This window comes from Talpa europaea, assembly GCF_964194135.1.
Source record: "Talpa europaea genome assembly, chromosome: 1".
Taxonomy (NCBI): Eukaryota; Metazoa; Chordata; class Mammalia; order Eulipotyphla; family Talpidae; genus Talpa; species Talpa europaea.
In genome coordinates, this window is record NC_140073.1 from 56,285,595 (window position 1) to 56,313,051 (window position 27,457).

The following is a 27,457-nucleotide window of genomic DNA, read 5'->3' on the forward strand; positions in this document are numbered from 1 at the left end:
GGCATAGCAAATCCAACCTACATTGGTTCCCTTTTTCTGAAGGTAAAAAAGACAAACTTGCCTCATCTTGGAGAAATGCTGGAACAGACTTGCTCATCCTTTTGAGTTTGTCAGGGTGGGAAAACTGATTATCAGGTTGTGAAGGCACTGTGGAAACTAAACGGCAGCATTTCCATTCAAAATTATTCTTACAATTGTCAGACAACATTAGGCATAAGTTGAAAACACACTTTGTTTCATAAAAAAGTTAAAGGTACAGTAAGTAATTCACATGCAGAAGATCAGAGGTAAGCAACATGCAGTGTTCATATGTTAAATTGAACTAGCAAGGAGTTGAACCAAATAGAAAAATGAGTATTTGAAAACTATTTGTTCTTATTGAGTTGGAGCTGGATTTGTATTATATTAAAGCATACAGTCAATGTGAATCATTTTTAACTTATTTTTTCACATCAGAGTTTCAAACCACAAATTCTGTAACTTTTTGGTTCATCTCCTTGAGATATATTTTTAACATGCTGCAGGATGAAAAACTATTTCATTGGACAGCAAGGATCTTTCCAACTCATAACAAAAATGTCTTTCTATTGAGTCTAAAGAGAAGGTTTGCTTAGTAGTGGGATTACTTCTCTGATAGCAATTATCACTCAAACTTATTGAAAGACTAAAATTTCAAATCTGTTTTTTGAAAGTAGAAATTATTCAGAAACCTGTCAAAGCAAGAAAATTTTCAATAGTGATGTCACCATACCAAGTTTAAATGATTCAAGTTAGGCTACTCTGCATTAATATGAAAATGTAGTGTATGCTTTCTTTCTGATACCAGTAAGTTATATGTGTGGAAGTCACATGACTTCTTACAATATACCTGCTTTAATCACTCCCCATTAAACAATAACGTGCATGTGTGTGTGTATTTGGGTGACTTACACTGGCAGGAAAGTAAGAATGGGTCCCATGAGGACACAGTTAGCCCAAAGAGTATGCAAACAAGTTACTCTGCTCTGTTTCATTTTCAAAGTACATACACACTACCCCAGTGTAGTCAATTGTCCATTTTTTGGCTTTAGTTATTTATGCCCTGATCATGTGTTTGATTTTGTCTTGTGGCAAGAATACACTCTTCACTAGAGGAAAAGAATAATCCTGGTTTAGACATTATTAGTCACTTTGGAAAATATGATAAGAGAGAAATTAATAATTAATGATTAGTCTAATGACCTTGACCAAAAACTCAGCTAAATAGGAGGTGGCAAACGAAGATATGGATATATAGGCACATATGGTCTATTACTATATTTTGTTTTCACTCCTCAGGCTAAATGTTGAATAAGACATAGGAAGATAAAATAAGATGCCGCAACTTAAGTGTCTGCCAGTTCAAATACAACTGGAAAAGCCTCTTTACCCAACACCCTCAAGGGACAGAAGTCTTGATTCTTCCTCAGCAGTCAGACAGAGGACATCCACAAAGGCGGGAGCCTGTATTGTTTTCTTCCCTAAGTAGTTCTTAAGAATTTGTCGATCAGGTGCCAAAGCTCAGCACCTCCATCTCTGAAGCAGGAGGACCTCATGAGGAAGGGTTCAGATTTCAGACTAGCTATCGCTGCCTGCCAGCATCAGCACTTTGTTTCTCTATCTTCAGGTCCCTTCATTTAGCTGCTCTTCTCATTAACACCTATTAACACATCCAAAGACTGTTGGGAAAATTGTTATAAAAAATCCTATTGACTCCTGAGGGCTGGCACGTGTATCATCACCCCCTTCCCATCCCTCCATCAAGTGCCTAGGGTTATGAAACTGGAAAGCTCTGCTGGGACCCACAGACACCTTTTTTAAATGTGTATCTGTCCTCAAGACAGCAGTGACAGCTAAGCACATCATTCTTAAGGTGGAACAGAAAAGAGTGAATGATTGTCACCTTTGTTTGGTGGATTTAATTAGTTGATAGACATTAGCCACCACAAATACACATTTATTTCTTAAAATTCAGATGCTGACTTGCTTTATATATTGAACATATACTGTTCAAGTTCAGCTTTGAACTCATAGCTTAAACCCTGGACATCATAAAATTTGCTTCCACAGATATGTAGAGAGGCACATACAGCCATACCACATAATAATCATCAAAGTACAGTTTCTTTGGTCTTAAAAAATTGTAAATTGCTTCACATCTGCAGTCTTCTGTAGAGGCCACGAAAAACACAATACTCAACACCATAATGTGACATAAAAGTCAAGTGATATTAGAAGTTACCAACTTGATTTTAGGCACAAAGAGCTGAGAGACTGACAAAATGTAATACTACTTGGTAATAACAAATATATTTAACATATATGTATACATATAAATTTTGAAAATATATAAATCTTGCTAGTGGAACCATGAAACCATTTGAAAATATATGACCATTTGAAAATATAAAACCATTTGAAAATATATAACTCTTTCTAATAGAAAATAAAAATTTTTAAGACAGGCAATAGTAAAATATTTTTAATAGAACCCTTGTCAGAATGAAATAGTTTTGTAAATTACAGGCATTTAGTACCAATAATAAATACTGTTATTAAGGGGTTAGTTATTTCAGTATATTCAACACCATGTAGAGTGGCAACATTTAGTCATTTATAAGAAAGATCCTGCTACTCACTTCCTGGAATGCATTCATTTGTATCTGCTTCCTGATCTGCTTTTTTATCTACTCAGAAGAGCAACATTGAGAATAAATACCATTTTAACAGAAGATTAAACAGACATGAAAATATAACTCATATGTTAGTTTCACAACTGAGATTGCTGAATATGTCTGACAAGTTTTCAGCTCGCTTTCATCCATTCCCCATTGTGACTCTTCATTAGCCTCTTTAAGATCACCTGCTCAACTGCAAATCCAAGAGCAGGCATGGGAGATGTTCTGTATCTCTCCCCTGATTACTAACCCACAGCATGGACCATGAAGGAGCACTGAACTAGAAGTAATGAAGCTGAGATTCTATTCCCTACCCTCCCTCTCTGACTGCCTAGCTACAGGATCAGATACAAGTCATTTAATTTCTTGGAGCTTTTCTTATCTGTGAAGTAAAGATAAAAATCCCTGCTCCATCTAATTCCATGAGGTTTTAAACACATCACATAATAAAAAAACAAAATTATCACATTAAAGTAAGCGATGACCTTTGAGGAGTTGTGTTGCTGCATTTTACACGAATACACATTATCATGGTAAAGGCAATTTAGTAAAAGAAAAATCTACCATAAAAATATAAATTACACATTTGAGTAAATGCTGAACTATAAAAATCAGACTAATTTTCAGCTCTACCCCACTAAGATATTATTCACCCTATGCATTTTATAATCGAACTAATACCTGTTTCATTCACAAGCTTGAAGATCTTCTGGGTCCTAAATATCAGAACAATTAATTCTATCTTCAGTCTATATTTAGTTCTCTATATGAACAGAAGCAGGAATCCCACTCCTGTTCTGAGACCCTTTCCTTTACCAGTTGTGCCCAGAAAGATCTAACTGCTGACTGAGACTGAGAATCAAACAGAGAAATAACCCAGAAACCTACTGCACTCTTCCTGCCTTCACGAGAACTTCTGCAAGTCAGACTAGCAAAACACAGCTGATACCCCAAAATACAATTTGCTATTTATAGAAACCCTCACTTCCCAAAGGTCTCTAATAAGATCCTCAGAATTTTACCACCCGCAGAAGTCTTAAGAATACAAACAGTTAGTATTAACTGCCCTAAGTCAGAACTTAAGCAGCATTCACCGTACAATGGCAAATGACGTTCTTTTATTTATCCAACAGCTGCGTCCCAGTCCCGGTGACTGCCCAAACCACCCCAGAAGCTACTACAGACAGACATGCAAATACATAAAGATATTTACCATCTTCAGCACTATGTACTAATTCTTCTGGCAGATTATTTACTTTTGCTTGATCTGTTCAGGAGAAATTAACAAATGGTTAACACTGATGACCCTTGTTGAGAAAGAACAACGAGATTGCTGTGGAAGCCCCAGGAGTTGGAAGCAATTAGTTAAGATGCAGTGAGGGGTGCAACCAAGATGTCTTCCCCCAAAATACGTTTTCTTTAGCTACTTGAGCCAGTGCCATAGCGGGAGCTCCCATTTCAGCCTCGATGCAGCTTACATCAGCACACTGCTTCACACAGACTCCCAAGAGTTAGAGGGTTAGCTCAGAGCAAGCAATTGGCTGGCAGCAGGAGACAGCACGGGGCTGAAAAACCTCCCTATTCTTTTTTTTTTTTTGGAAAGCATAAGATCCTAGCCATGACTAACACCTTCCCAAGCCCATGGTCATTAACAAATATTTCTGTACATGCATCATCATTTGTGTATGCCTCTGGGAGTCTTGCTTGGGAAGTCAACTGAAGAGATGTAACTGGGGACCAGCTGCTAAGTGGAATCTTGGCAAGCTAGTATGAGAGTGGGTATTGGTATTTGGAAGGGAGTATGCAGGAATACCCGTCAGCTGATGGTGATTTTTTTTTTTAACCCTACACATTCCTGAGTACTTAAAACTGCACCATGGAAATAGCCCCCGTTTCAAGAAGACAAGAGGTTTGCCAAATAGGCCAATTGTCAAATTCTTTTTTTCACCCCCCTCACTAACATCAGGAAGAACAATTGGGGCTGAACAATGAAAGGATCAACTTGCCTTCTCTGGAAGCATTCAGGCTAATGTGGGGGCTGGCCACCTGTTGAGGAGGCTTTAGAGGGAATTCCTGCATGGGGGGTGGTGGGATTTGAAACGGATGACCTTCAAAGTCCCTTCCAATTGGAAAGGTTAGGAGTGCACCCCAAATCGAGAATACTGTTTTCATGTTTAGTGGAGTGGCTTTTTCTTTTCCATTTTAAATTCTGACATTTTTAGTTACAACTGTGGATGCATAGAAAGTATTCTAACTATGAGAATGGTCAGTGTTAAATTATGTGAGTTTGGCAGTGATTAACTTGCACTCAATATATTTTCTCATGATCATCTCTAGTCCCATGGGTGCATTTCAACTTAAAACCAGGAAGAACAAAGCCCTAGAAATCATGAATTCTAAGTTCATTATTCTGGCCTACAAGTCCTCTATACATTGTGCTCTCCATTAATACTCAAGAAATCCTTCAATTAAAGCGGCAGCCAGTGGAGAACAGTGTGCCTAAAGTAGTGCACGGCAGAGAGTCTTCAGGCTTACAGTGAAGACAAAAGAAAGGATACAAGAGAAAAGGAAGTCCTTGAAACCAGAGACTAATTCATCTCCACGCTGTGCAAAATTCTTCAGACATCCAACACGGTAATACTTAGCATGGTCACTCATTAATGCTGATTTTGAGTGCCAGCCCTGCTCTGTGAACCTCTCTCAGAGCTTCATTTTCCTCATTTGTAAATGGGATAACAATTGGTTCCTCTCAAGGATACTTTCGCAGTTAAATGAGGTAATTCAAGTAAAACACTCAGCCACATCTTGGCACATAGTGCTCTATAAATGTCAGCTAGGACCACTAGTACTCCTAGCTACCTCAATCTTTAAAAACTTGAGTAAACACTCAAACTGGGGTTCTTGAATTCAAGAAAACCTAGTGTTCGTAACCTCATGTACTATTTTTAAAGCAAAGTTCCAGCAACTTTAGAGTGCGTCTCTTCAGTTCACATGGGAAAGATTATTCTCATCTGTTAACCTCCCCCCTTGAGGGGTTCCAGTGCACAACAGCATGCAGTGAGGCCACAGAAGAGCACATAATAAGCATGTTTAAGCTTAGATGGGAGCACAAATGGATGGGGCAAATTTTATTCTCACTTGAGGAATCTGATGATATGTCTTCTAAACTTTTGGAAGGCATTTTCCTAGCAGCTCTCCTTTCCAATGTTTTTAAAACAGGACTGGGTTCTTCTTCTGAACCTGTTACAAGACAAAATTGATGAACACCGCACAATGCAATAAAAAAAAAAAAAACACAACCACCTAACCCCTTAGTAACCAATGGACACTGAAATGTTAGGTTGAAGGGGGGTATTGTGCTGTAAGCCTCTATAGTTTTATTTACTGTATGAAGCATTTCCTGGAAGAAAATAAAATTGCCATGCTAGCATGTACTTTAAAAAAATAACCTGTCTGGTCAAAAAAAAAAGTGCAAGCATAAATCATACAGAAATAAGACTCCACGTAATAGAAATGTGAGCCTTAGTTTTCTATACCTCTATTTTGGGCACAGGATTTGTTCTCTGTGAGACTTTGTGTCACATTCTAGCTTTTGAGGACTGCCATGAAATTATTTTAGGGGCACTAAAAAAATTAGCTGAAAACCATGGAAGGGAGATTCAGATGTTTAACATCTGTGTGTAATTTGGTGCGCAGATGGGTGAGCTCTCTAGAGCAACTGATGCAGGCTGTCTGGTTTCATGTGTCAGTGAAATTACCAACAAATTGTTGGGAAGTGACATGAAGTAGTCCATTTTTTATTTTACTAAGGCATTTTAAAGGGGTTCAATGATTCTATCATCTATTGTTTTTATTTTACAAAAAGAAAGGTATTTTAGGACCTAAAGAAACAGAGCATAACTCTGTTTCAGAATAAGAACTACCCTTTAAGTACATATAACATAACAGAAGAAATTCTCTGGACAGTGCTTAGTTTACCCATTTTGACAGTGATGACTCCATGATGGATAAGCCCTGGCTGTTATTCATCACCCCTGTATTCCAGCGCCTAGAATAGCATCTGGCAGTGGGCACTTCAGTAATGTTTGCTAAATCAATGAACGATTCCATTAATGAGTCAATGGATTTGAAAACCACTTCTCTAGACAATAATTTCCTGAAATGCATCTCAGTCCCCCCACCCCAGCCCAATGTTAATAGATATTCCAGAGCAAATGATTTTAAATGAATCAGATTTGGGATGCTCTGTTTTAAAAGGGATCTTCCTGAGACTTTATTAAAAACATTAATATGATAATTATATGAATAATCGCCCCACATTTCTACAAATATGTGACCATGAGACCTGTCCTTCTTTCCCCCTTTAAAGGAATATATTGATTGGCTGAGATGATTAAGAGCTCAAGCACAAGGCAAGCATATCAGGTTGCTCCCCACAATTATATTGCCCTTGTAGTCAGGTTCTGTACCTGCTTAGCCACCTACTCAGACCACAGTTTGCTTTAAAATAAAAATTTAGGCCAGAATATATAAAACTATATATCATTTTACACCTCTTACTTGGCTCATAATTTTGAAATATCTTCCTTAAGTTCTGTCTGGGTGGTTATATAATACTTATTATTTCCTTTTTAGAAAGTATATTTTGCTGTTCAATCAAAATGTTGGCTATACACATTAGACAATAGTCTCTAAAAGTAAAAGAAATTTGTGAGGCCCTCTCCTCCTCAGGTAACTCATGGGGTGGTTTAGTAAGACTTATCCCAGTGACTCATGGGGCGGGATAGTAAGAGTCTATCTCAACAAGTTTTATATGCTGGCATATGTTTGGCTCTAAACACTAATATTTCACTATCCTTTTCTTACCAGCAACATTTGTTAACATGGCTTCACTCTGATGAAATAGGATTAAGGACAGATGGTTTAATCAGCTTTCAAGAAGGGTTACATGCAAAGGAACCCAAACCTTAGAGGACAGTCACTCAGTAAAAGCTTACTTATCCTCACAGAGACCGAAGGGAGTGAGAATGACAAATTCTATCAAGATACTAGAATAATCGAAACTAGCTGCTGTGCAACTTTGGTTAAAATGTCCCAGCCAGAGAGTATCTTTTACCATTTCATCACTTCAATTAGGTGACTTTTTGCTCCTATTTGCCTCTGGGTTCTTTGCCTCTAGGTTCATGCCCAGATAGTAATCAGAAGAGCCAACTCAGACAAGCCCTCTGTTTCATAGCTTGACTGAAACCAGGACCCCAGGTCCACTAAGAAGAATGTGGGAATCATTTAAGATATTCAGCCATATAGCCAAACCTGGAAGCAAAGAAATGCAACAGGCCAGGCAATGCCCTTAGGTGGAATCAGGTGAAGTCATCTGACCAAAGTCATACTCTAGAAGGGGAAGAGTCTGCAGATAATTGAAAACAAGAAGGAGAGAGTGGCAACAAAGATATCACAGCACAAGGGTTCTGAGGAAAAGGAAGTTCCAGCCTTGCACTTTGTTCTTGGTATTTAGTCACTACTGTGGTAAAATATTTCCCCTAAAAGGGAAATTTGTGCCAATTTGTAGCACTTTTTTGGTCACAAATCTTACTAGAGACTTCTGTGTAGACTGTCAATTAAGAAAGAAATTCTGATTACTTTCAGGAGGAATATTATCTTGAGTGTTTTAAAGGTACTTTTTGAACTCAAAAGTTCTTTAAAAATATTTTTGAAATGTAAAAATTGTATTGGTAGGTTAATGAGAATAAGGTCAGTTCTAAAATATTGTCTTGTGGGTAAAGCCATCTATACCTCATTTGATTAAAGAATATAAAAGGAAATGTAGGTTGCTTTTTTTTTTAAAGAAAAGCTAGGGAAAACTGAAGTAATAAAAAGAATTTAGCACCATTTGGGAGTGTCAAATAAATCCGAATTAAAAATCCCAATTAAAAAATGTATCTTTGTCATAAGCATTCCATAAATTAACTTATTAACCAATGAGTTAAAATATGCTCACTGGAGGTATTTCTCCAAATTTCTGCGTTAGAACTTGTGTTCCCATCCGAAAATTCAGAGTCAGAGAAGCCTTTATCTTCGTCTTTCTCTCGTCTCTTATATAGTGATGTCAGAGGGTTGGGAGGGTTTTCTTTGTTCATCAGAAAAGGCATGGGTTGCTTACTTCTGGACACACTCATTACTTCAGGAGCCTCTTCAAAGCCAGGCTCCCTTTCTTGAACGCCTGCAATCTCACTTTTACTATCTCTGTTCTCTGGGGGCTTTATGGTTTCTGTGGTCCTTATATCATAGTCCATCTCTGGGGTTCCAGAGATCTCAATCCCACTTTCAGAACCATAGGGATCTACTAATAAATTAGTCACAGTTTTGTCTCCTCCCAACTCTTTGTCATGTTGGTTGGCTTGAGATTTGCAAACACTACTGGCAACTTTCATGTCAGAGGCCTTGAAGGTTGTCTGGTAAGGATGGGTCACTGTGCCCAAGAACCTGGCCTGCTCTGACTGGGAGGGCTCCTTCTCAGGAGTTTCTTCCTTCACTGGCACCTGGGGCTGATAAGCAGCAACTTGAGGTACCTCTTTGAGGAGTTTCTCAAAACCAATTTCAAAAGCACATTCAGTTATTGATGGAGCTTCAGACTTTTCTACAGTTTCTTTTATTTCCTTAGCATGGAATTCAGAAGCAGCTTGCCTGGTCACCTCAATACTACCTTTTAACTGTGATGGAGAAAGGGTCTCTCTATAACTTTCATATTTTGAGGAGGGGGTTTCAATTGTTTCCTTTAATAGCCTTTCTAAGCCAGTACTGAATTCAAGGAGATCTGATTTAGGTTGAATAACTGTTTCTCTCACAATTTCTGCTGCTTCCTGAGGCAACTCTTTGCCATACTGAGCAACAGTGGAAACAGATGAGCTAAGGGTTTGGACTGATGGAGACATTTGCATAGTCTGTGGTGCAGTATCTCCCAAATAATTTTGGGGGCTACCTGTTGCCTGGACTATTTGAGGAAATTCTTCTTTAACTTCTCCAGGAACGACTTCCCTTCCAGTCAACCAAGCTTCTCTATGGAGCTTTTGTAATGCAGCATTTACATCCTTCAACGGAGGTTTGGGTAGAAGAATGACTTTTTCTACAGTCTCTGAAATTTCTCTTTGAGAAGATAGTGACTTATCCTGGGGAGCAAGATGAGTATACTGGAAGGAAGATGCGTCTTGGGGAGAGTTGGCCACATCCCCAAGAGAACCCTTTCTGCGAAGATGGGAAGGTGGCTCCAGTGGGCAAGCATCTCCTGCAGTCATCTGCAACAAGCTCTCCCTGTTTGGCTGGCACTCACTACCTTCAGTTTTCTGAGAGAGAGCTGTCTGTCCCAAAGTTTCTTCGCCCTCTGGAAAAGAAACTCTTATCTCTCTTTGACAGGCTGATGTGCTATGACTTCCTTCTACCTCTTTTTCAAAAACACTATTCTCTTCAGGCTCAGAATTGGCCCTAGAGGTGATGGGTTCCAACTTGATTTGCAAGGGAGAGGGTGATGTTCCAGTTGCTTCTTTCAGAAGTTTGTGAAGACTAGCAGTCAACGTGTTTGGCTTGAACTTTGGAGGAGCTACTGTTTTGTCTACATGCTCATCAATGATCTCCTTAGGTCCTCTAGCAACTTCATCAGGATCAGCAAAATCTGTCTTTTGCAGCCTTGTCCTGTATTCAGAAACACCAGGTGCAAGCACTTGTCCATGAACTTCTCCACTGGAAAGTTGGATTGCTGATGATGAAACTTCCAAAAGCAGCTTCTGTAAGCTGTCATTAAAAGTGTCTTTATAGTCTTTAGACAAAACACTTGTTTTCACTATGGATTCTTGAATCTCTTGGTCTGAGTAATCCTTTTCTTCCTTGAACCCTGGAGTCTCAAACCATTTGGTATTCTTTTCCACATTTTCCTTTGATGACTCATTTCCTGGCAACTGATAAGTAGACTTTCTGGATGTTCTTAATGGAAATGTGGTTTCACCTGGTAACACATGGGGTATGCACTTTGAATTTAATTTCTCCATTTCCTCTTTTGCCAGAACTTTTTTTTGGCTGAGACATGTCTCTATTTCATGGGTGTCTCTTCCTGAGGATTTAATGTCACTGAGTTCTTTGTGCTTCTGGCTATTAAAAGGTCTGGAGTTTTTTTGACTTATTGTGGTATTCTTCTCAATGTTTTCCTTGTTGTTCAAATTGGCTCCTAAGTCCCAAAACTTTCTCAAATTCTCAAACTGAGAATGATTATAGACCTGTTCTGTATTGGGCTCATCCATTCTTTCCTTCAGGGACATAACTTTAAAGCTGGGTTTTGATTCACCAATTAGAGATCTGTCTTTCTCCAAAGGAGCATGTATTTCACTCCCAATATTTGAAGGATGCTGGAGTTCTGGTACAGTAACTTCCCCTCCAGTATGCAAACTCTCTGCCACTGGCAATCTTTGTATAGGCTCATTTATCTTATTCTGAAACAGAGGCACTTTAACTGGCTGCTCAGATGAAGGATAATTTTTGTGTGGACCTAATATATGAGGCCTGGTGTCTTTAAGTTTACTTGAGGAGTAATGACCAGAGAGATGGGCTGCTGGAAGATCCTCATCCAGGACCACTTGTTTGGCAGTGACTTGATCATCTTCACTCTGGTCCATAGACAAATGCTCCATGGACACACACTGTGTCTTCAAAGGCTGATCTCCTTTAGAAGGTTGTCCCTGGCCATGTGAAGTTATTAGGTCTTTATGAGTTAACTTGGCAGCAGCTTTCTCACCTTCCCAAAAGGATATTCTGTCACTCACTCTTTTGTATTTCTCTCTTTGCACTTGGCTCTGGGGAGCCTCACCAGCTTCTTGCTGTAGTGGAACCTCAGATTTCTTCCAAGGAGAGCTGTTGTTGGTAGCCCCAGATGGTGATTCATTATTCTCCTGCTCTAAGGAAGCATTCAGGGTGCAAGTATCTCCTTTGCATGTTCTCTTTGTCTTTAAATTGTCTTTAAAACTTGGTTCTTTGACAACTGAAGACTCAAAATTCACTTCTGAGTTTCCTGTATGTTTTTCATAGACATGAAGCTGGGGCTCTTCACCCAAGCTACCAACATCATTAGTTTCACTTGGAACTTGGTTTTCTTTGAGAGCTCTATACGAGTGGTTACTAGTTGGGGGAAATACTCTATTTCCTTTTACTATGTATTTGGAAGCTTGGCTCGAGTCCATATTTTTACTCCTTTCATTTGGACTGTAGATTTCAAATGGCTGCAATATGCCTGGACCTCCCTTGCCTTGTTGAGACAAATGAATAGATTCGGTTTTGTTATTCACATTACTATCTTGGATGCATCCAGAAGGTGGCTTATTTCCCTCTGCCTGAAATGTTGAATCAGATCCCACAGGTGCCAATTCAACTGTGGTGGGTGATAGCACCTTTGAGTCATTTTCTTTCAGACTGGTGTCATCTGTCACCATGGCAATAGCAAGTTGTGATTTTGAGTCATTTTCTTTGGAGTCTATTCCTTCAGGTTGATGGAGAGATAACTTATTGTCATCTGAATGAGAACTTCGGTTAAACCAGTCGAGGACTTTAGATATGGAATCATCAGTTGTCTTCCGTATCTCAGTGGCATATGGACCAAAGCGTAAGGGTGTCTTAGCTTTTGGGGTGGTGAGAAGAGGGGGCTTACCTTGCTGATGGTCTCTAGAACTGCCACCAGGCACCTGACATGACTCAGGTCCAACACGAGACAGTTCATCTGCAATACAGAAATGCTTTTCAAAATAAGAAAAAGAATGCTAAAAAATTATTATTCAATTACACTTTATTTTTAAAAGGCACTGTGTTTGCATTTACCCTGACACTAGCTGTTTCTATCACCATTGCTAAGGGTTATAAAGTAAGCCCCCCTTATTGAGATAGTCTACCAAAGGAAAGCAAATGGCAATAAAGGACGGTAAATGTAGATCCCTGGAGTGTATACTGAATTGGGAAATTTCTTGAAATCTCTGATTTACTTTAAAATTTTGTGCGAATTTTGTATTCTGTTCCAGATTGCATTTTAAACAACTCTCTCTTACTCTCAAATATTTGTACAAAAACAACACCCATAAGATGTATCATGTTGATTTCATAACTCCAGCCATCCACTGGCACACTCATAAACCCTAGAGGTGGCTTTTACCCAAGTCTGAGGAACATGGACTTAGGTGATTCTAGAAGTTAGAAAAACAACATTCAAGAAAGTAAAATAAGGTATTTCCTCCAGACTATAACAAAGTCACAATGAGGACATTTACATTTTGGGGTCTCACTCCTGATATACTGAACCAGAATCTCTGAAGATGGGGCCCAAGATTCTTCAGTAGTAACTATCCCTGTCACTGTTGCACACTATAGCTTGAGGAGCATGATCTCAAATGCCTTCCCCATAATCTCCCAGATCCTTTCTATAGTCTGTTAGTTATAAGTAGTTTCTGTGAGCCAAATAAAATAAACTAAAATTAAAAATAATTAGTAGGAGTGATGGAGAACATGATCTCTACCCGTTCCAAGATGTCAGTTAAGGGTGGAGGTTACAGAAGGATATTTAAGTTCTTTCTAAGCTACAAAGAAAGTAGAGATTCCTGGGTGCCTCCTCCATGGCACAATGGGTTAAGTCTCATCACTATCAAGCTATTGGCAGCCACTTCATGAGTTCAATCCACGGCCAGGGAGTTAATCCACATGGCGCAGCAGAACTCTCCTGTCTCGCCTGCTGCTCCCCTCAGCAGTATATTTCAGTCAATCTGCCTGTTCTGCTCCCCACTCTGTCTCTGGTGAATCCTCTCACCACCACCCTCACCCTGCTCTTCTGACCTACACCCAAGTTCTTGTATGAATAAAAAAATAAATCTAAAAAAAAAAAGAAAGTAGAGAGTCCTACTAGAACCTTAACCTATAGGGTTCATGGTACATTTAGATGAGGAGACTCAAGAATTTTTCTCCTTTAGTTAAGGCTCAAATGTGTAAACATTTCTAACTCTTCCTTATACCTAAAGTACACAATTCATGTTCCTGAAAATTACATGAGCTGAATTTTTGTGAAGTGAACTACATTTTAAATGTGCTACAGAAGACTTCCTATACACAAACAATCAATCTGAAGAAGAAATCAAGAAAAAAAATCCCTTTTATAACCGAAACAAAAAAAAAATCCAATACTTGGGAATAAACCAAACAAAAGAGGTGAAAGACCTATACAAAAAAATTATAAAACACCGTTAAAAGAAATCAAAGAAGACACGAAGAAATGGAAAGACATCTCCTGCTTGTGGATTAGAAGAATTAACATTGTTTAAATGGCCATTCTCCCAAAAGCAATTTACAGATTCAATGCTATTCCAATAAAAATCTCAATGACATTCTTCAAAGAAATAGAACAAATACTGATGAAATTCATATGGAACCACAAAAAACTGCAAATAGCCAAAGCCCTACTGATGAAAACAAAGGAGAATAGAGATATCACACTTTCAAATATCAAACTATACTACAAAGCCATAATAGTTAAAACAGTATGGTATTGAAACAAAAACAGACACATAGACCAATGGAACTGAATAGAAAGCCCAGAAATAAAGCCAAACATATATGGACAACTAATATTTGACAAAGGAGCAAAGAATATGCAATGGAACAAAGACAGTTTGTTCAATAAATGGTGCTGGGAAAACTGGACCTCCACATGCAAAAGAATGAAACTAGACCATTACCTCTCACCACACACAAAAAATCAACTCAAAATGGATAAAAGATCTGGACATAAGACCTGAAACCATAAAATATATAGAAGAAAATACAGGTAAAACACTGCAAAACATACATCTCAGTTACATCTTTAAAGACTCATCACCCAAAGCAAAGAAAGTCAAGGAAAAGATAAACACCTGGAGTTACATCAACATGAAAAGCTTCTGTACAGAAAAAGAGACATTAACCAAAACAAAGAGACACCCCACTATTGGGAAAAAAATCTTTGCACTCCATACAACTGATAAGGGACTGATCACAAATATATACAAAGAACTCACACGACTCAACAAAAGCAAACAATCCAGTCAAGAAAAGGGCAGAAGAACTAAAAAAAACATTTCTTCAAAGAGGAAATGCAAATGGCCAACAGGCATATGAAAAAAATGTTCAACATCCCTTATTATCAGGGAAATGCAAATCAAAACCACAATGAGATACCATCTTATACCAGTAAGAATGGCACATATAAAAAAAAAAAAAAAAAAAAAAAACAACCCAGCAACAACAAATGGTGGCGAGGATGTGGTGAAAAAGGAACTCTCCTACATTGCTGGTGGGAGAGCAAACTGGTCCAACCACTGTGGAAAGCTGTCCGGAGCTTCCTCAGTCTACTAAAAATGCAGCGACCATATGACCCGGCAATTCCACTCCTAGGCATCTACCCAAAGGACACAAAAACATCAATTCAAAAAAAAAAAAAAAAAAAAAAACTTGTACCCCTATGTTTATTGCAGCACTGTTTATAATAAGTAAAACCTGGAAACAACCCAAATGCCCCAAAATAGATGACTGGATCAAGAAGATGTAGCATATATACACAATAGAATACTATTCAGCAATCAAAAAAGATAAACTCATGCCATTCACAGCAAGATGGTTGGAACTAGAAGGAATTATGCTCAGTGAAATAAGCCAGAAGGAAAAAGAAAAATATCAGATGGGTTCACTTATAACAGGAATATAGGGGAACCAAATAAGACATCAGGAGGAAAAATAACAATACAAAACACAACAAAACAAAAACAAACAGACAATTATAAATCAGAGACATCCTGCAGGGGAGAAGGAGGGAGAGGGAAAGGAGGGAGGGAGGGAGGAGCACAGGGGACTGAGGTGATGGCGCACAGGTGCACTGGTTAAGGAACTTCTGTGAGATCTACACCTGGGTGGGGGGAAAGCAAACATTGTTTAAAAATGAACAATGATGTAAAAAATATATAAAAATAAATTTAATAAATAAAAATAAATGTGCTACAGAACATGTCAGCTCATAAAGTTCTATTTTTAATTTTAATCATCAACTCTGGCTAAATATAAAAACAAAAGCTAATATAATAATTAGCACATAGTGGATACTAGCTCACTTACTTAACCGCACATTGAAAAATATATGTCGATAATAGTGAAGTTCCTTTGAGAAATCTTTAGGAATTCTGTTAGTCCATTTACCGAAAGACGACTTAACTCTGGAAAAAGTATTTGTAACTATTGTTAGTGGAAAAAGGATTCTGGCAGTATAAAAAGGATCCTGGCAGTATAAATTTAAAATTATATTCATAATCTGATAATTACCAAAAGACTCTACAATTTAAATACCAGCAATAATTAATGCTGGGTGATTTCACAGATGATGATATTTGTTTTATTTTGTGTACATTTCTTCTGTTCAAATGTTTTACAATGAAAGTACATTACTTGTAAAATAAGAATAGTTATTTAAACTGTTGGATGCCTGGCAATATCTCCTTTCCCCTGAGAAATTCTTGTGTTTTGTTTTTTTTTTTCCATATAATGATGAATGTAATACTGAAACTCAGAAGTAAAGTCAAACCCTCATAATTTGTACATTGAGTTAAACATTTTTGTAGTCCTTATTTTTTTATGCTCTATGATTATAAATATATTTTTCCCTAAGCAAGGAAAAAAGCACTGCATCAAAGAATAAGCAGAACTTTGTGTATAAGCTCCAAGGCCAGGAGACCTGCCAATCAAAATGGGTATAGTTGATTATAGTGTCCTCCCAAATTTCATGGTCAGTGGGGATTTAAAAATTAGAAAGCATAAATACACATTCAAAATAAAATTATAGTCTGTGGGAAAACAGGTGCAGTTTGCGAAACAGGAAGGGCATACCACATTTTTAATATGGATTATAAAAAAGAAAAATATTGCCAAAGACAATTTTTCATCTTTTCCTTTAATATGAGTTCCTTTATATCTTGGAAAAGCAAGTGCTAATTTTTTATCTTATTCTGTTCACATGATTTAAAATGTCCAGGGGGAAAAGTGGTGAAAGTGTTCTGTCCTTTAAGAAGTGGACTGAGCTAAACAAGTACAAAAACCTTAGGGCTGAGCAAAAGTGACTGAGGGTTAACTTAATACTAACACCGGAGGGTAGAGCAAATGAGTGAAACTTGACTGTGGCTATTGTAAACTGATTATAAAGCAACTGTCACAGTATTGGATGTGGACTTATTGAAGATGAGAGAGCCTGGTTTCCCCCACTGTTTCTGTTTTATAAAACATAAGAATTATGAAGTACAGCTATGAGTATGGGAAGCATGGGTATGGGAAAGCAGCTTGAAGCAGTATTGTCATTGCTCTCCTGACATGAAGAGAAACCAGAGTTTGGTTAAATGATACTTGGTTAAGTTTGCATTAGGTAAGAAGTATTTTTATTCTGCATCTCTTTCATTCTAACTCTGTATATACACTATAATTCCCAAAACTAAATTCTTGTTTAACTAACTGACACAGGTACATTATTTAGCATGTAGCATAAAAGGCCAGATACTGTGCTATCCTGGTTCTATTCAGTTTTGGTGATTAAGGAAAATCTCCAAATCCATCAGGAAGGATAAGCATCCCCCCAGTGGCATCTGCCTGAACTCTCCCTGGGGAGCCTAAAAAGCAATACCGAACTTCTTCAGGGCTGGCTGGCCTGACCATTCCAAGCTCACTGGGTCAGTTTTTATATACTCAGAGCGACAATTCTCTTACCAGCAGGCCTTTTGGGTACTTCTGACTCAAGCTTTAATGATTCTGGTGATTTAACTTTATGCTCACTGATGACAGGTGAACTCTCAATGGACTGTGGTCTTGTAGTTAACACTTCTGATGGAGAATGGTGCTCACTAGTTGGAAAAGTCATTGGCTGATGTGTTTCATTTTTTGATGCACTTAGGCTTGAGGGTGACTGATGGAAAGGCAAAGGCTTTCTGTCTAGGGGAGGCGTATGGTCATTCCAAACTGTACCTACATTCCCTGCCTCTTCAGCGTCATTCTTCAACCTGTCAGATTCTAACACATTAAATTCTCCCACTTCCCGGCTGTGGATTTGGTCAGGACTCTGCGGGAGGTCTTCCTTCACTGCAGAGAATCTCACATGCTTTAATGGCTCCAAAGAGTTTGTGGAGTTATCTTCTGAAGAGTGCTCCTTCTCAGAAATCCTCTCATGGATGGTCAGGCGAGGGGACACAGCTTTGCTTTTGGGTTCAAAGGTCTGCTGCAAACGCACTGTTTCTGAGTCTGTGCTGCTGGAGCTGGAGTTGCGCTTCAGGATTCCCCTTGGTGCTCCTCTTGCATTCAGAGAGTCTGTTCTTGGTCTAGGAAAAGACTGGCTCTCATCTCGCTTTAAATCACTTGATTTGTACATCATCTTCCTGGCTTTGGGGACTGGAGTTTTGATTTGGGACCCATCCTCAGAGCCTGAGAAAGTCTGCTTTGGTTTCTCTATCTTTTGGCTTGAAATAGTCAGAGTAGATGACTTTTCTTTTGACTCTGACAATTCACCTGTCAGTGATGTAAAAAATGAAGAGTGATATGAAAAATGAAGAGTGATTCTATAATTTAACATGACTATCACAAACTCAGTCTACATTTAGCAAAATATTTTAACATTAAACACAATGAAATATGTAGCAGAACTGCAGACCTAATTAAAAAGTCCTTAAAATTGAACTGTACATCTAAGATTATTGTCTTTTATGTATATGCTTTGTGGTATTTTATACTCAATACAAAGGGTTGTTTTTTTTTTTTTAAGAAAAATCCTTAAGAAGACTCAAGAAAAAACACGGAAGTCACTTCTAAAACTCAAAGACTGAAACCACAAAAAGGAACTCACCTTTTTAGAAAGAATTATTAATACCTAAAACAAAAGTTAATTTTGTTAAAACCAATCCAATAACAAACCCTAGAAAACTGACTGTTAAAGCTACGAGAGAGAGGGGGCACAATGAACTTTGTGTTTACAAAGCAGAGGGGGCACAATGAACTATGGTCCAGGTCTCTGGGTACCTTGGTGGTGGGTGTGGTGCAGGGACTTGCACTGTGGATGTGTGACCCTACGCCTCTGAATCACATACAGTGTTGTAAACCAATTTACCACACACACTCACACAAATTGATTTTGCCAAAAAGTAATAAAAACAAAACAAAAACAAAATCCAGGTAACATGTTCTAATGTCTTTTTGTCTGAAAAATATTTTATGCTACATAAAGTAGATCCAATGGAGAAGGGAAAATACGCTAATATGAAGACAGGCTAATTGAAACTCCCAATGACATTGTTTAATTGTAAATTCTCTATTCTTTATGCAACCTTTAATGCTTGTGGAATCTTTTTACAGTTGCCTTTGAAGAGAGTGAACCATCTAGTATTTTCTCTGAATTGTATGGAAGAATGGTAAGATTCCATAAGAGGCAGCCACAAATCTGATCAAATGTTCCTGCAGAACTGAGCTGATAACTACAGATTAAGAAAATCATATGACATTGTCAAGTGACCATATTTTTTTTCTTGAAGAAAACTCTTTTAATTTTAAACAGAGAACTGTGTCTGCACGTGGTAGACTCCCAGTAAAAGTCGTTAAATGATCTCTAGTAAAAACATTTTCCAATTCATTGACAGGGACCCAAAGGTATTATGGTCACACAATAAATGTCAGCACCAAGACCAGAACTTCTAGTTTTGAAAATGTGTGTTTCCTTCCTTCAGGCAGGACACCAATGATATTATGGAATAAGAAAACCAGCAGGACTTTTCACTTTCCCCTGAAAGATATTTTAGTCAAAAGAACACTGAGAATTTCCCTTAGCCCACAGGTAACAAAGTTAAAAATATCTAGTCCATAAAAATAATATTTACCTTCTTTTGAAGTCTGAAAGAAACCAGTCTTTCCATTTCTCGAAGGCTCATTTTTGGTTTGTTGCGGTAAGTAATCTTCTGGCAACTCTGGGCTATTAAATGGATTCTTCCTTTGCTAGGGAAAAATATTGTTTATTAAAACTCATTTGAAATGTTGTAACAGTAATTCAGTATTTGCAAATGCTTATTATGTCCAATATTTGATGGTTTTATCTAGTAAACTTTATCTGGTAAGTTTGAAAAATGGTTGAAATGGTTGTCTGGTTAGCAGAGAATTACCATATATGAAAATAAAACTGTATAAAGTAAACTCACTCATCCCACAGTCCTACAAAGTTAAACTACAACCACGTATGCAGATTGAAGTCCCATACTTTACAGAGGTGAGAAAATTGGGCCTGCATATATCAAAGAGTAGATCAAGGTCAGGGTAAAGCTGAGACCATAGTGAGGGCAGATTCCCACAGTCCCTTTTCCACCTCAGGAGACCATTGCTATGCTAGATTAAAGCTGTTCTAAACATAATTACAAATTATCTTTTCTATAAGGATGTAAAAGACACATCAAAGTATCTTAAAGTGCTTCAAAGTCACTGTCATGATAAACTAATGACAGAAAGGTACAGTAAATAGAACTGTTTTTAATTACAATTGTTAAAATTAATTTTAATTAATGTAAGACTGGATACCAATGTTACTATCTAGAGTTTCATAAATCAGCATTTCCTACCCACAAGCAGACCTTGAACAGAGATTCAGGAAGCTATGAGCAGAAATAAGGACTGACGTGGAAGTAACAAGCCTTATTCCATATGCTGAACAAAAGCAGCACCCAGTAGCTTCAGATCTTTGTCTTCTAAGGCAAGAAATCTGGGTCTTCAGCAATGCTGTAACAGGCTTTTTTTTTTTTTAATTAACTTTTCCACCGTAAGAATGACTTCTTACATTAAATAGTAAAAATTATCTTTATTTAATAGTAAAAATTTTCTCTATTTAGTTCAAACATGAACCACCAAACCATTTATTTCTTGGTGCTTTGATAAAATAGGAGAAATGTTATCACCACCCAAAATGAGATTTTTGAAGTCTGAGCTCAATCTACCTTGGCTGGAGACCCAGCTGACTTCCCTGTGCTTTCCTGGGACTCATCAATCATGGTTGAAGCTGGATGGACTACATTGGAGCTGAAAAAGAAACAATAATTTAGAGAATAAACCTCACCCTTTGAGGAAACATAAATCATGAAGTCAAAAACTATTAAGGAAGGAGTGGAGTAGAAATCTGTAAACTTGAACTGCCAAGAAAGGAGAGGGAGTTGGGTTTAGGGATGTTCAGCAGGAAGCAAAGGCAATGGCAGAACAGAAATGAAAGACAAGAATGAGATAAGACAAGCCATCTCTCAGAAGTCTTGAAATTGTTAAGAAATCACAGTACCAGGCACACAGGTTCACAATTTAAATCTGTAGAATAAACTCGTCTCAAATTCAGAGGCTAACATGAGCTGTAGACTACAAAGTGGGTGGTCAGTATCAAGAAGGGAATGTTGTGACTAATATAAAGCCCCAGTGAGTTTTAGGGCCTGATTCCATAGGAGAAGCCCAGAATAGCAGTGTACACTCAAACTCAGGTAGGAAATAACTCAAGAAAAGACTCAGGTGAGACAATGACTCAGTAAAGGAACAGAAGAAACAGGTGATGCTATGTGGGGATCTGGACAACATACCAGGAACTTTCAACCCACATCTCCAGGTAGACCAGGCAAGTTCTTGTTCACCTCCAAGAGGGATTTGAACATGCAGGGCACTGGAAGAGGGTGGTAAGGTGTGAGGAAGGTTCTCTAGACCATGACTCCCTAGCCAGAAATAAGGCAGCCCCCGGGTGATAGTGAGACAAGTGTGAGTGAATGGAGAAGTGAGTTGACCAGGCTCCCTCCTGACAACCACTCCAATGGCTATTGGGTAAGAAGGGCACCATGGAATATTACTCAGCACTCAAAAAAGACACACTCATGCCATTCGCAGCAACATGGATGGAGCTGGAAAGGATCATGCTCAGTGAAATAAGCCAGAAAGAAAATGAAAAATAGTGGATGGTTTCACTTATAGGAGGAATGTAGAGGATCCAAATAAGGGATCAGGGGGAAAAAAGTAATTATAATAAAGTAAAAATCAAAATCAACAGGAAACTATGAACCAGAGACACTCTGCAGCAGAGGGGAAGAAGGATTTGGATCAAAACGGGGGGTGGGAAGAACACAAGGGACCATGGTGATGGTGCAGGGGGGAGCTGGCGGGGGGAATTCCACAGGGACTAGACCTGAAATGATAAAGCACATATTGTGTAAAACTGAAGAATGATGTAAAAAATCTATAAAATAAAGAAAATAATAATAAAAACAAAAAAGAAGGACAAGAGTGTCACAGTGGCCCTAGTGGGGAGAGGAAAACTGCTGCCAGATGTCCTGCTCTGGTGGCCTGTCTCGTGCATAAGAAGTGACTGTAGCTACTAGCCAAACCTATGCCCTGTTAGAGAGCACCGGTTCTAGGCATCGCAAATCTAAGAACCTGGGAATCCTTGGAGGATGCTTGGAGATTGGGGGAGGAGCAATTCACAGAGGCTTGCGAAAGATAATTCTCTTTTTCATTTTGCTCATATTATTTATGTCAGGTAATTCCAGTCCATTTTCCAACAGGATTTGCAAGCTCATTTTCTAGTCTTTCTGTCTTGTCCTACCCAACATACTATGACACCTCTGTGTACATCTTTCTCATTTACTGTGTTACATAGCTAGCAACATGCTCTAATTTGGTTTAATTTTGAAAAATAATTTCGCCAAAGAGTTTATTCTTTAATAGTAAATCAGCAACACCTCAAGCATCACCTAATAATATGTTGCAACACTTGTGTGGATGGGATGTGGATTGAAAGAAATACATAGTTGAAAAACTTCAAGAAATAAAAAAGTACAGGGGAGCAAAGACTATTAAAAAGAAAGGGAAAGGGTCTTCCTGGTGGTACAAGGGGTTAAGTCTCAGCACTATGAAGCTATCGCCAGCCACTGCAACATGAGTTTGATCCCCAGCCAGGGAGCTGCCCACCTGGCACAGCAGACCTCTCCTGACTCGCCCGCTGATCCCCTCAGCAGTATATTTCAGTAGATCTGCCTGTTCTGCTCCCTGCTCTGTCTCTGGTGAATCCTCTCACCCCCTGTACCTCTGGCCTGTACCCCAGTTCTTGTGTGCATAAATAAAAATATATCTTTAAAAAATAAACTATACAGCAAGTCAAATTCTGCATCCTGTGACCTATAATTTCTTGCCTCAGGCACCTTTTAAAACTACCTACAATACTAGAAGCAACACTCGACAAAATATGTTTACTTTGTTAAGCAGATTATCAAAATTTAAGTTATAATACTGGGAGTGGGGGTTCCCTCCTAAAAATGTCTGTATTTTTAACACAAGCCATTGAAGCCTTAGTGATGAAGAAGAATGTTAGATACTTTGGCAGGGACACTTGGGGAAAAGCAAGTCTTAAAATTACAGCACACAGCAGCCACACACTGCACCTGCTTCTATGTTCATAAAGTGCTCGGGAGCACATGCAGCAACTCCAAAAAGCTTTTGAACCTCAACCAGCCTTTCTCTCTAAAACAGTTAAAAATAGCAACAGATATCCTATACCTTCTTTTGAGGTATTTTTCAGCTTAAAAGGGAACAGTATTAGAACCAAAAGCAAATTCTGCAAGGGAATTTTTTCATGTGTTGTTGTTGCTGATCTCTCCCTTTGGACTGTGAATTCCCTGGAAGCTAATGCTGTTTCCCACCCCAGTGCCCAGTACTGCGCTTGCACACATCATACTCAGTGACACTTAAAGCCACGAACACACACATGGAGAAATGGCTCAGGGATAGTGAGGGGGGCACGTCAGTATTGATGCTGTAAGACTTTCAAGTTAGTATTTTTAAGTGAAATACTACTTCGGGCACACACAGTTTTCTAGAGCTATCACACTTTATGCCACAGGATTAGCTAACACAAGCATCACCATGCAAGTCCAAGGCATTCTGATGTCACACTGGAACTTCTCACCACAACAGATTTGGGCAAATCTAAGCTCCTATAGGATTAAGGATTCTTTTGAGAGCTCGATGTAAGTGATTCTATGTGGCAGGTCTCCAAGGAATGGATTTACAATCCCAGGACTAAAGATCAAATATATTGGACCATAGATTAGTCCCTCTCTGCCCTGCCTTTGGAAGTGATGTAGGTGCCTCATACTGCTTTTACTGCTAGACAAACTGGCAAGTAGCCAAGCCAGTCTTTCTGCGAGAGGGAGATATATACAAACGGAAGCCTTCAAGGAAAAAAATAACACTAGAGAAAAAGTATTCCAGGACTAAAGACTGATTTTAATTGATTGGGAACAGGAAGCTGGGGTCAGACTGAGTGTCACTGAATCACAGGCAATAAAGCCTGAAGATGAGCATTTTTTGCTCATTATGATGATTTATGAAATGGTGCTTTAATTCAACAAAAAATAAAGTGAGGTGAGGAGGCATAGTTTTGCTTGTAAGAAAACTCATTGTTTTCTCACCATGTCACAGGGAAGTGCCCAGAGGAAACCTACCAAAAACCTGGAAAGAATTACCACAGGAAAGTATTCTGCCTTCCCTGAACTCATTTTGGAGACAGTCAAGGATGCTTTTGGTTCATGAACATCACAAACCTCTGAAGTAGTCAAGCTCCCGCCCATCCAGCTACCTTCCAGTTTCTAATCTTGAATGTTCCTCTCACAGTTGTCCAAATTTGAGAATGACCCTCAACATTTATGGTCACCAGAAACCATGGTGATGCTTCGAAGCACAAAGCCAAAGGATCTTGTTGCTATCAATGCTGTTTGCTCCTTGTGTTTTCACTTTTTTCTCCTCCTCTTTTTCTCCTCTCTCGGGGGGCCCAAGTTAATTCATTCACTCATTCATTTATTCACTCATTTGCTTATTCATTAACCCCTTATTAACCATTTTTTATTTTATATTTCATTATCTCATCAAACACTCTCACAGAGCTGGTCACTCTCCCACTCTCCATGTAGATTCACTCATTCATTTCATAAGACATTTCCTGGGCACTATTCAGAACGGGGTAGTGAATGAGGCAAAAACTAGCAGTAAACAGAAAGAACTTTTCCTCATGGATCTGGGGGGAAGGGAGAGTAAAAAATTGTAATATTATGTCAGGCAGTGCCAAGTGATGGAGGTCAATAAGAGAGGATACAGACATCTACTCCCTAGCTGCTGACTACTATGTGCACCATGTGCCACATATATTGTTAGACTGGGGACAAGGTGATAAACAGGACTCGGGTCTTCAACCCTGAGAAAGCAATGCAATGATGCTCAGCCCTAGAAGTGTGGATTTTTACAAGTTCCTTGGGAACTTGTGATATATAGGTCACAGTTCAAGAATGCTACACATCCTACACCGATTTTAGATATCTCACGCGTACTGTAAGTACCTCACATTTCCTTTAATCTTATATCTAAACTGTCATGCTTCCTTTTTCCTCTATTTCCTTGACTAGGTCCTCACTCTCCCTCACCTAAACTTTTGCTATAATGTCCTAATTGAACTGTCTGACCTCACCCTCCACACAGTCATCAGAATGATCACTCTAAAAAGTAAACTTACACAAAAGGTCATTTGGTGACTCCTTGTGACTTAGAAGGAAAAGTTCAGCCTTCTGCCCAACATCCAGGGCTCTTCACAGCCTGGTCCCAGTCTTTATTTCAACAGCACTGCCTACCACTCACATCTGCCAAACTAAACCGTTTGTAGGTTTAGGCCCTATCAGGCCCCTCTGCCTGGACTGTCCTCTCCCCACGTCTAGCTAACATAATCCTTTAAGAACTATATCAACCATGACTCATGTCTAGATGCTTCCCTGAAACCCTTCCCAAGCACTCTGGACTCCGTCAGTGTGCTATTTTGGTGCTCCCAAAGTACACTTATCACACTGTATCACTATTTATGGTTACACATGTCAGTCCCTGCTCCAAACAATGAATTCCTCGAGGACAGGAAGCTTCTCTTCATCTTGATTTCCTTGCCACCATCATGCATACAATACGTACTCAATAACTGCTGACTGAATGAAGAATGCATTAGCAGCCCAACAAACAGATATTTCTAATGGGTGCTAACATGAAGTCAGTGTTTTCAATAACATGAAGTCAGTGTTTTCAATAAATTGCAAACAATGGCATTTAAACACTTTATTTTCAATAAATATATTGAAAATAAATCTAGCCAATTTATGGATTAATAATTTCTTTTTTTTTAAAGATTTGTTTATTGCAAGAAGAACTGGGGTATAGGCCAGAGGTGCGGGAGGTGAGAGGATTCACCAGAGATAAAGTAGGGAGCAGAACAAGCGGATCTACTGAAATACACTGCTAAGGGGACCAATGGGAGAGACAGGAGAGGTCTGCTGTGCCAAGCAGGTTGGCTCCCTGGCTGAGGATCGAACTCAGGCCATCATGGTTATAGTGCTAAGACTTAACTCCTAGGCCACCAGGGAGGCCCTGGATTAATAATTTCATTCTTGCCACTTTTTTTTATATTCATATCTCACTGTTAAACTGCTATTCTTCTAGGCTCCAAGCTGGATTATAATATCCCCTGCTACTTCTGCAAAAGTAGTCACTGACCTCTGACCAATGATATCTATTACTGGGGCTGATTTATAGACAGTCAGAGAAGGCTACCACCTTCTTACTGTGATGTCAGGGCACTGAGATGTTTATTACCTCTAAAATAACCCTCCTTGCACTAAGAGCTTGTTTCATTTGGTTGATGGCTCTGCTGCATTCTAAGGATGCATTGTAAGGGTAATTCTTCAATCTTTTAGAAATCATCAGGAATTAGTATGAGGCCAGGAATATGACAGACCTCTGATCTGTTTCACTGTAATATACTCACAAGTGCAAAATACCAGATGCTAAGGACTACTTGGACTATATGGTAGCGTGACACAAACGTTTCAGACTCACTTCAGTAAGGCGACTATTAAGAAAGGAAAAGAGTTCAAAACTTCCATCCACACAGGTGTGTTGTGAAAAGTCAAATATTTCTTGGGGTGGAATGCCAGTCAGTTGCCTTCAAAGGAGAAAGGAGGCTATCGGTCAAATGAAAGATGTGGGATGGGGGAGTGTGGGAGGAGCCACTAGGAAGGAAAAAGGAGGAGAAGCTTGGAACACACTTGAAAACAATCATATTTTTAGAGACCTGAGACAGCCACAGAGCCAAGACAATACCAGGAGTAGGAAAACCAGCCCTCAAGAAGCACTATTAAAAGAAGAGAATAGAGAAAGAGAAACTAAAAGGTCTGCCCAAATGCAGGCTTCTTCAGACCAAGGAAAAACCAATAGCAGGGACATCTAAGGCCCTGGTTAGCAGAGAGGCTTCTAGACTCTCAGTGTTGCCTGGAGCAACCAAACCTGTTTCACGAAGCTCGTCATCTAACAAAGGAGGGGCTTCTCATCCCAGCACATGCCTCCCTCATGCTCATAACACGTTACCCCAGTCCTGGGTACCTAACCCACATGGGAAGTTTCACATCTTCATTATGTACTCTCCACCTTGGCTAAGCCATGTCCTGTGGATTATTGCGTACACGCACATGATCCACTATAATTTTGTGGGGGATCATGATGGGCTAGCAATTGTGGTTGGTAGACCAGTGCTAGTTCGTGAACTGTTGACTACTGGTTCACAATGAGATAAGTATGTAACTTGAGTAAGTGTTTAGAATCATTTATAC

At 38.9% G+C, this 27,457-nt stretch overlaps 2 protein-coding genes across 9 annotated transcripts in view; both read right to left on the reverse strand.

Moving 5' to 3' along the window:
- SYTL2 (synaptotagmin like 2) overlaps positions 1-27,457 on the reverse strand; it is a gene marked incomplete at both ends in the record, with an annotated part of 66,862 nt that overhangs the window by 24,742 nt on the left and 14,663 nt on the right. For 3 of the 8 annotated variants that reach the window (XM_084252658.1, XM_084252655.1, XM_084252653.1), the window contains 7 exons: positions 62-156; positions 3,910-3,963; positions 5,835-5,936; positions 12,382-12,450; positions 17,487-18,278; positions 19,637-19,751; positions 20,738-20,819. In XM_084252658.1, the coding sequence (XP_084108784.1) occupies positions 62-156; positions 3,910-3,963; positions 5,835-5,936; positions 12,382-12,450; positions 17,487-18,278; positions 19,637-19,751; positions 20,738-20,819 (1,309 nt within the window). Of the gene's footprint in view, positions 1-61; positions 157-2,657; positions 2,706-3,909; positions 3,964-5,834; positions 5,937-12,381; positions 12,451-17,486; positions 18,279-19,636; positions 19,752-20,737; positions 20,820-27,457 lie in introns of those variants that run through there. The other 5 variants (XM_084252656.1, XM_084252654.1, XM_084252652.1 and 2 more) reach the window with 4 other exon arrangements.
- Positions 8,660-12,166, reverse strand: LOC311180288 (uncharacterized protein; the record flags this gene model as incomplete). Its single annotated transcript, XM_084248014.1, has 1 exon — positions 8,660-12,166. One exon carries the CDS (start codon positions 12,164-12,166, stop codon positions 8,660-8,662), a length of 3,507 nt encoding a protein of 1,168 aa, XP_084104140.1.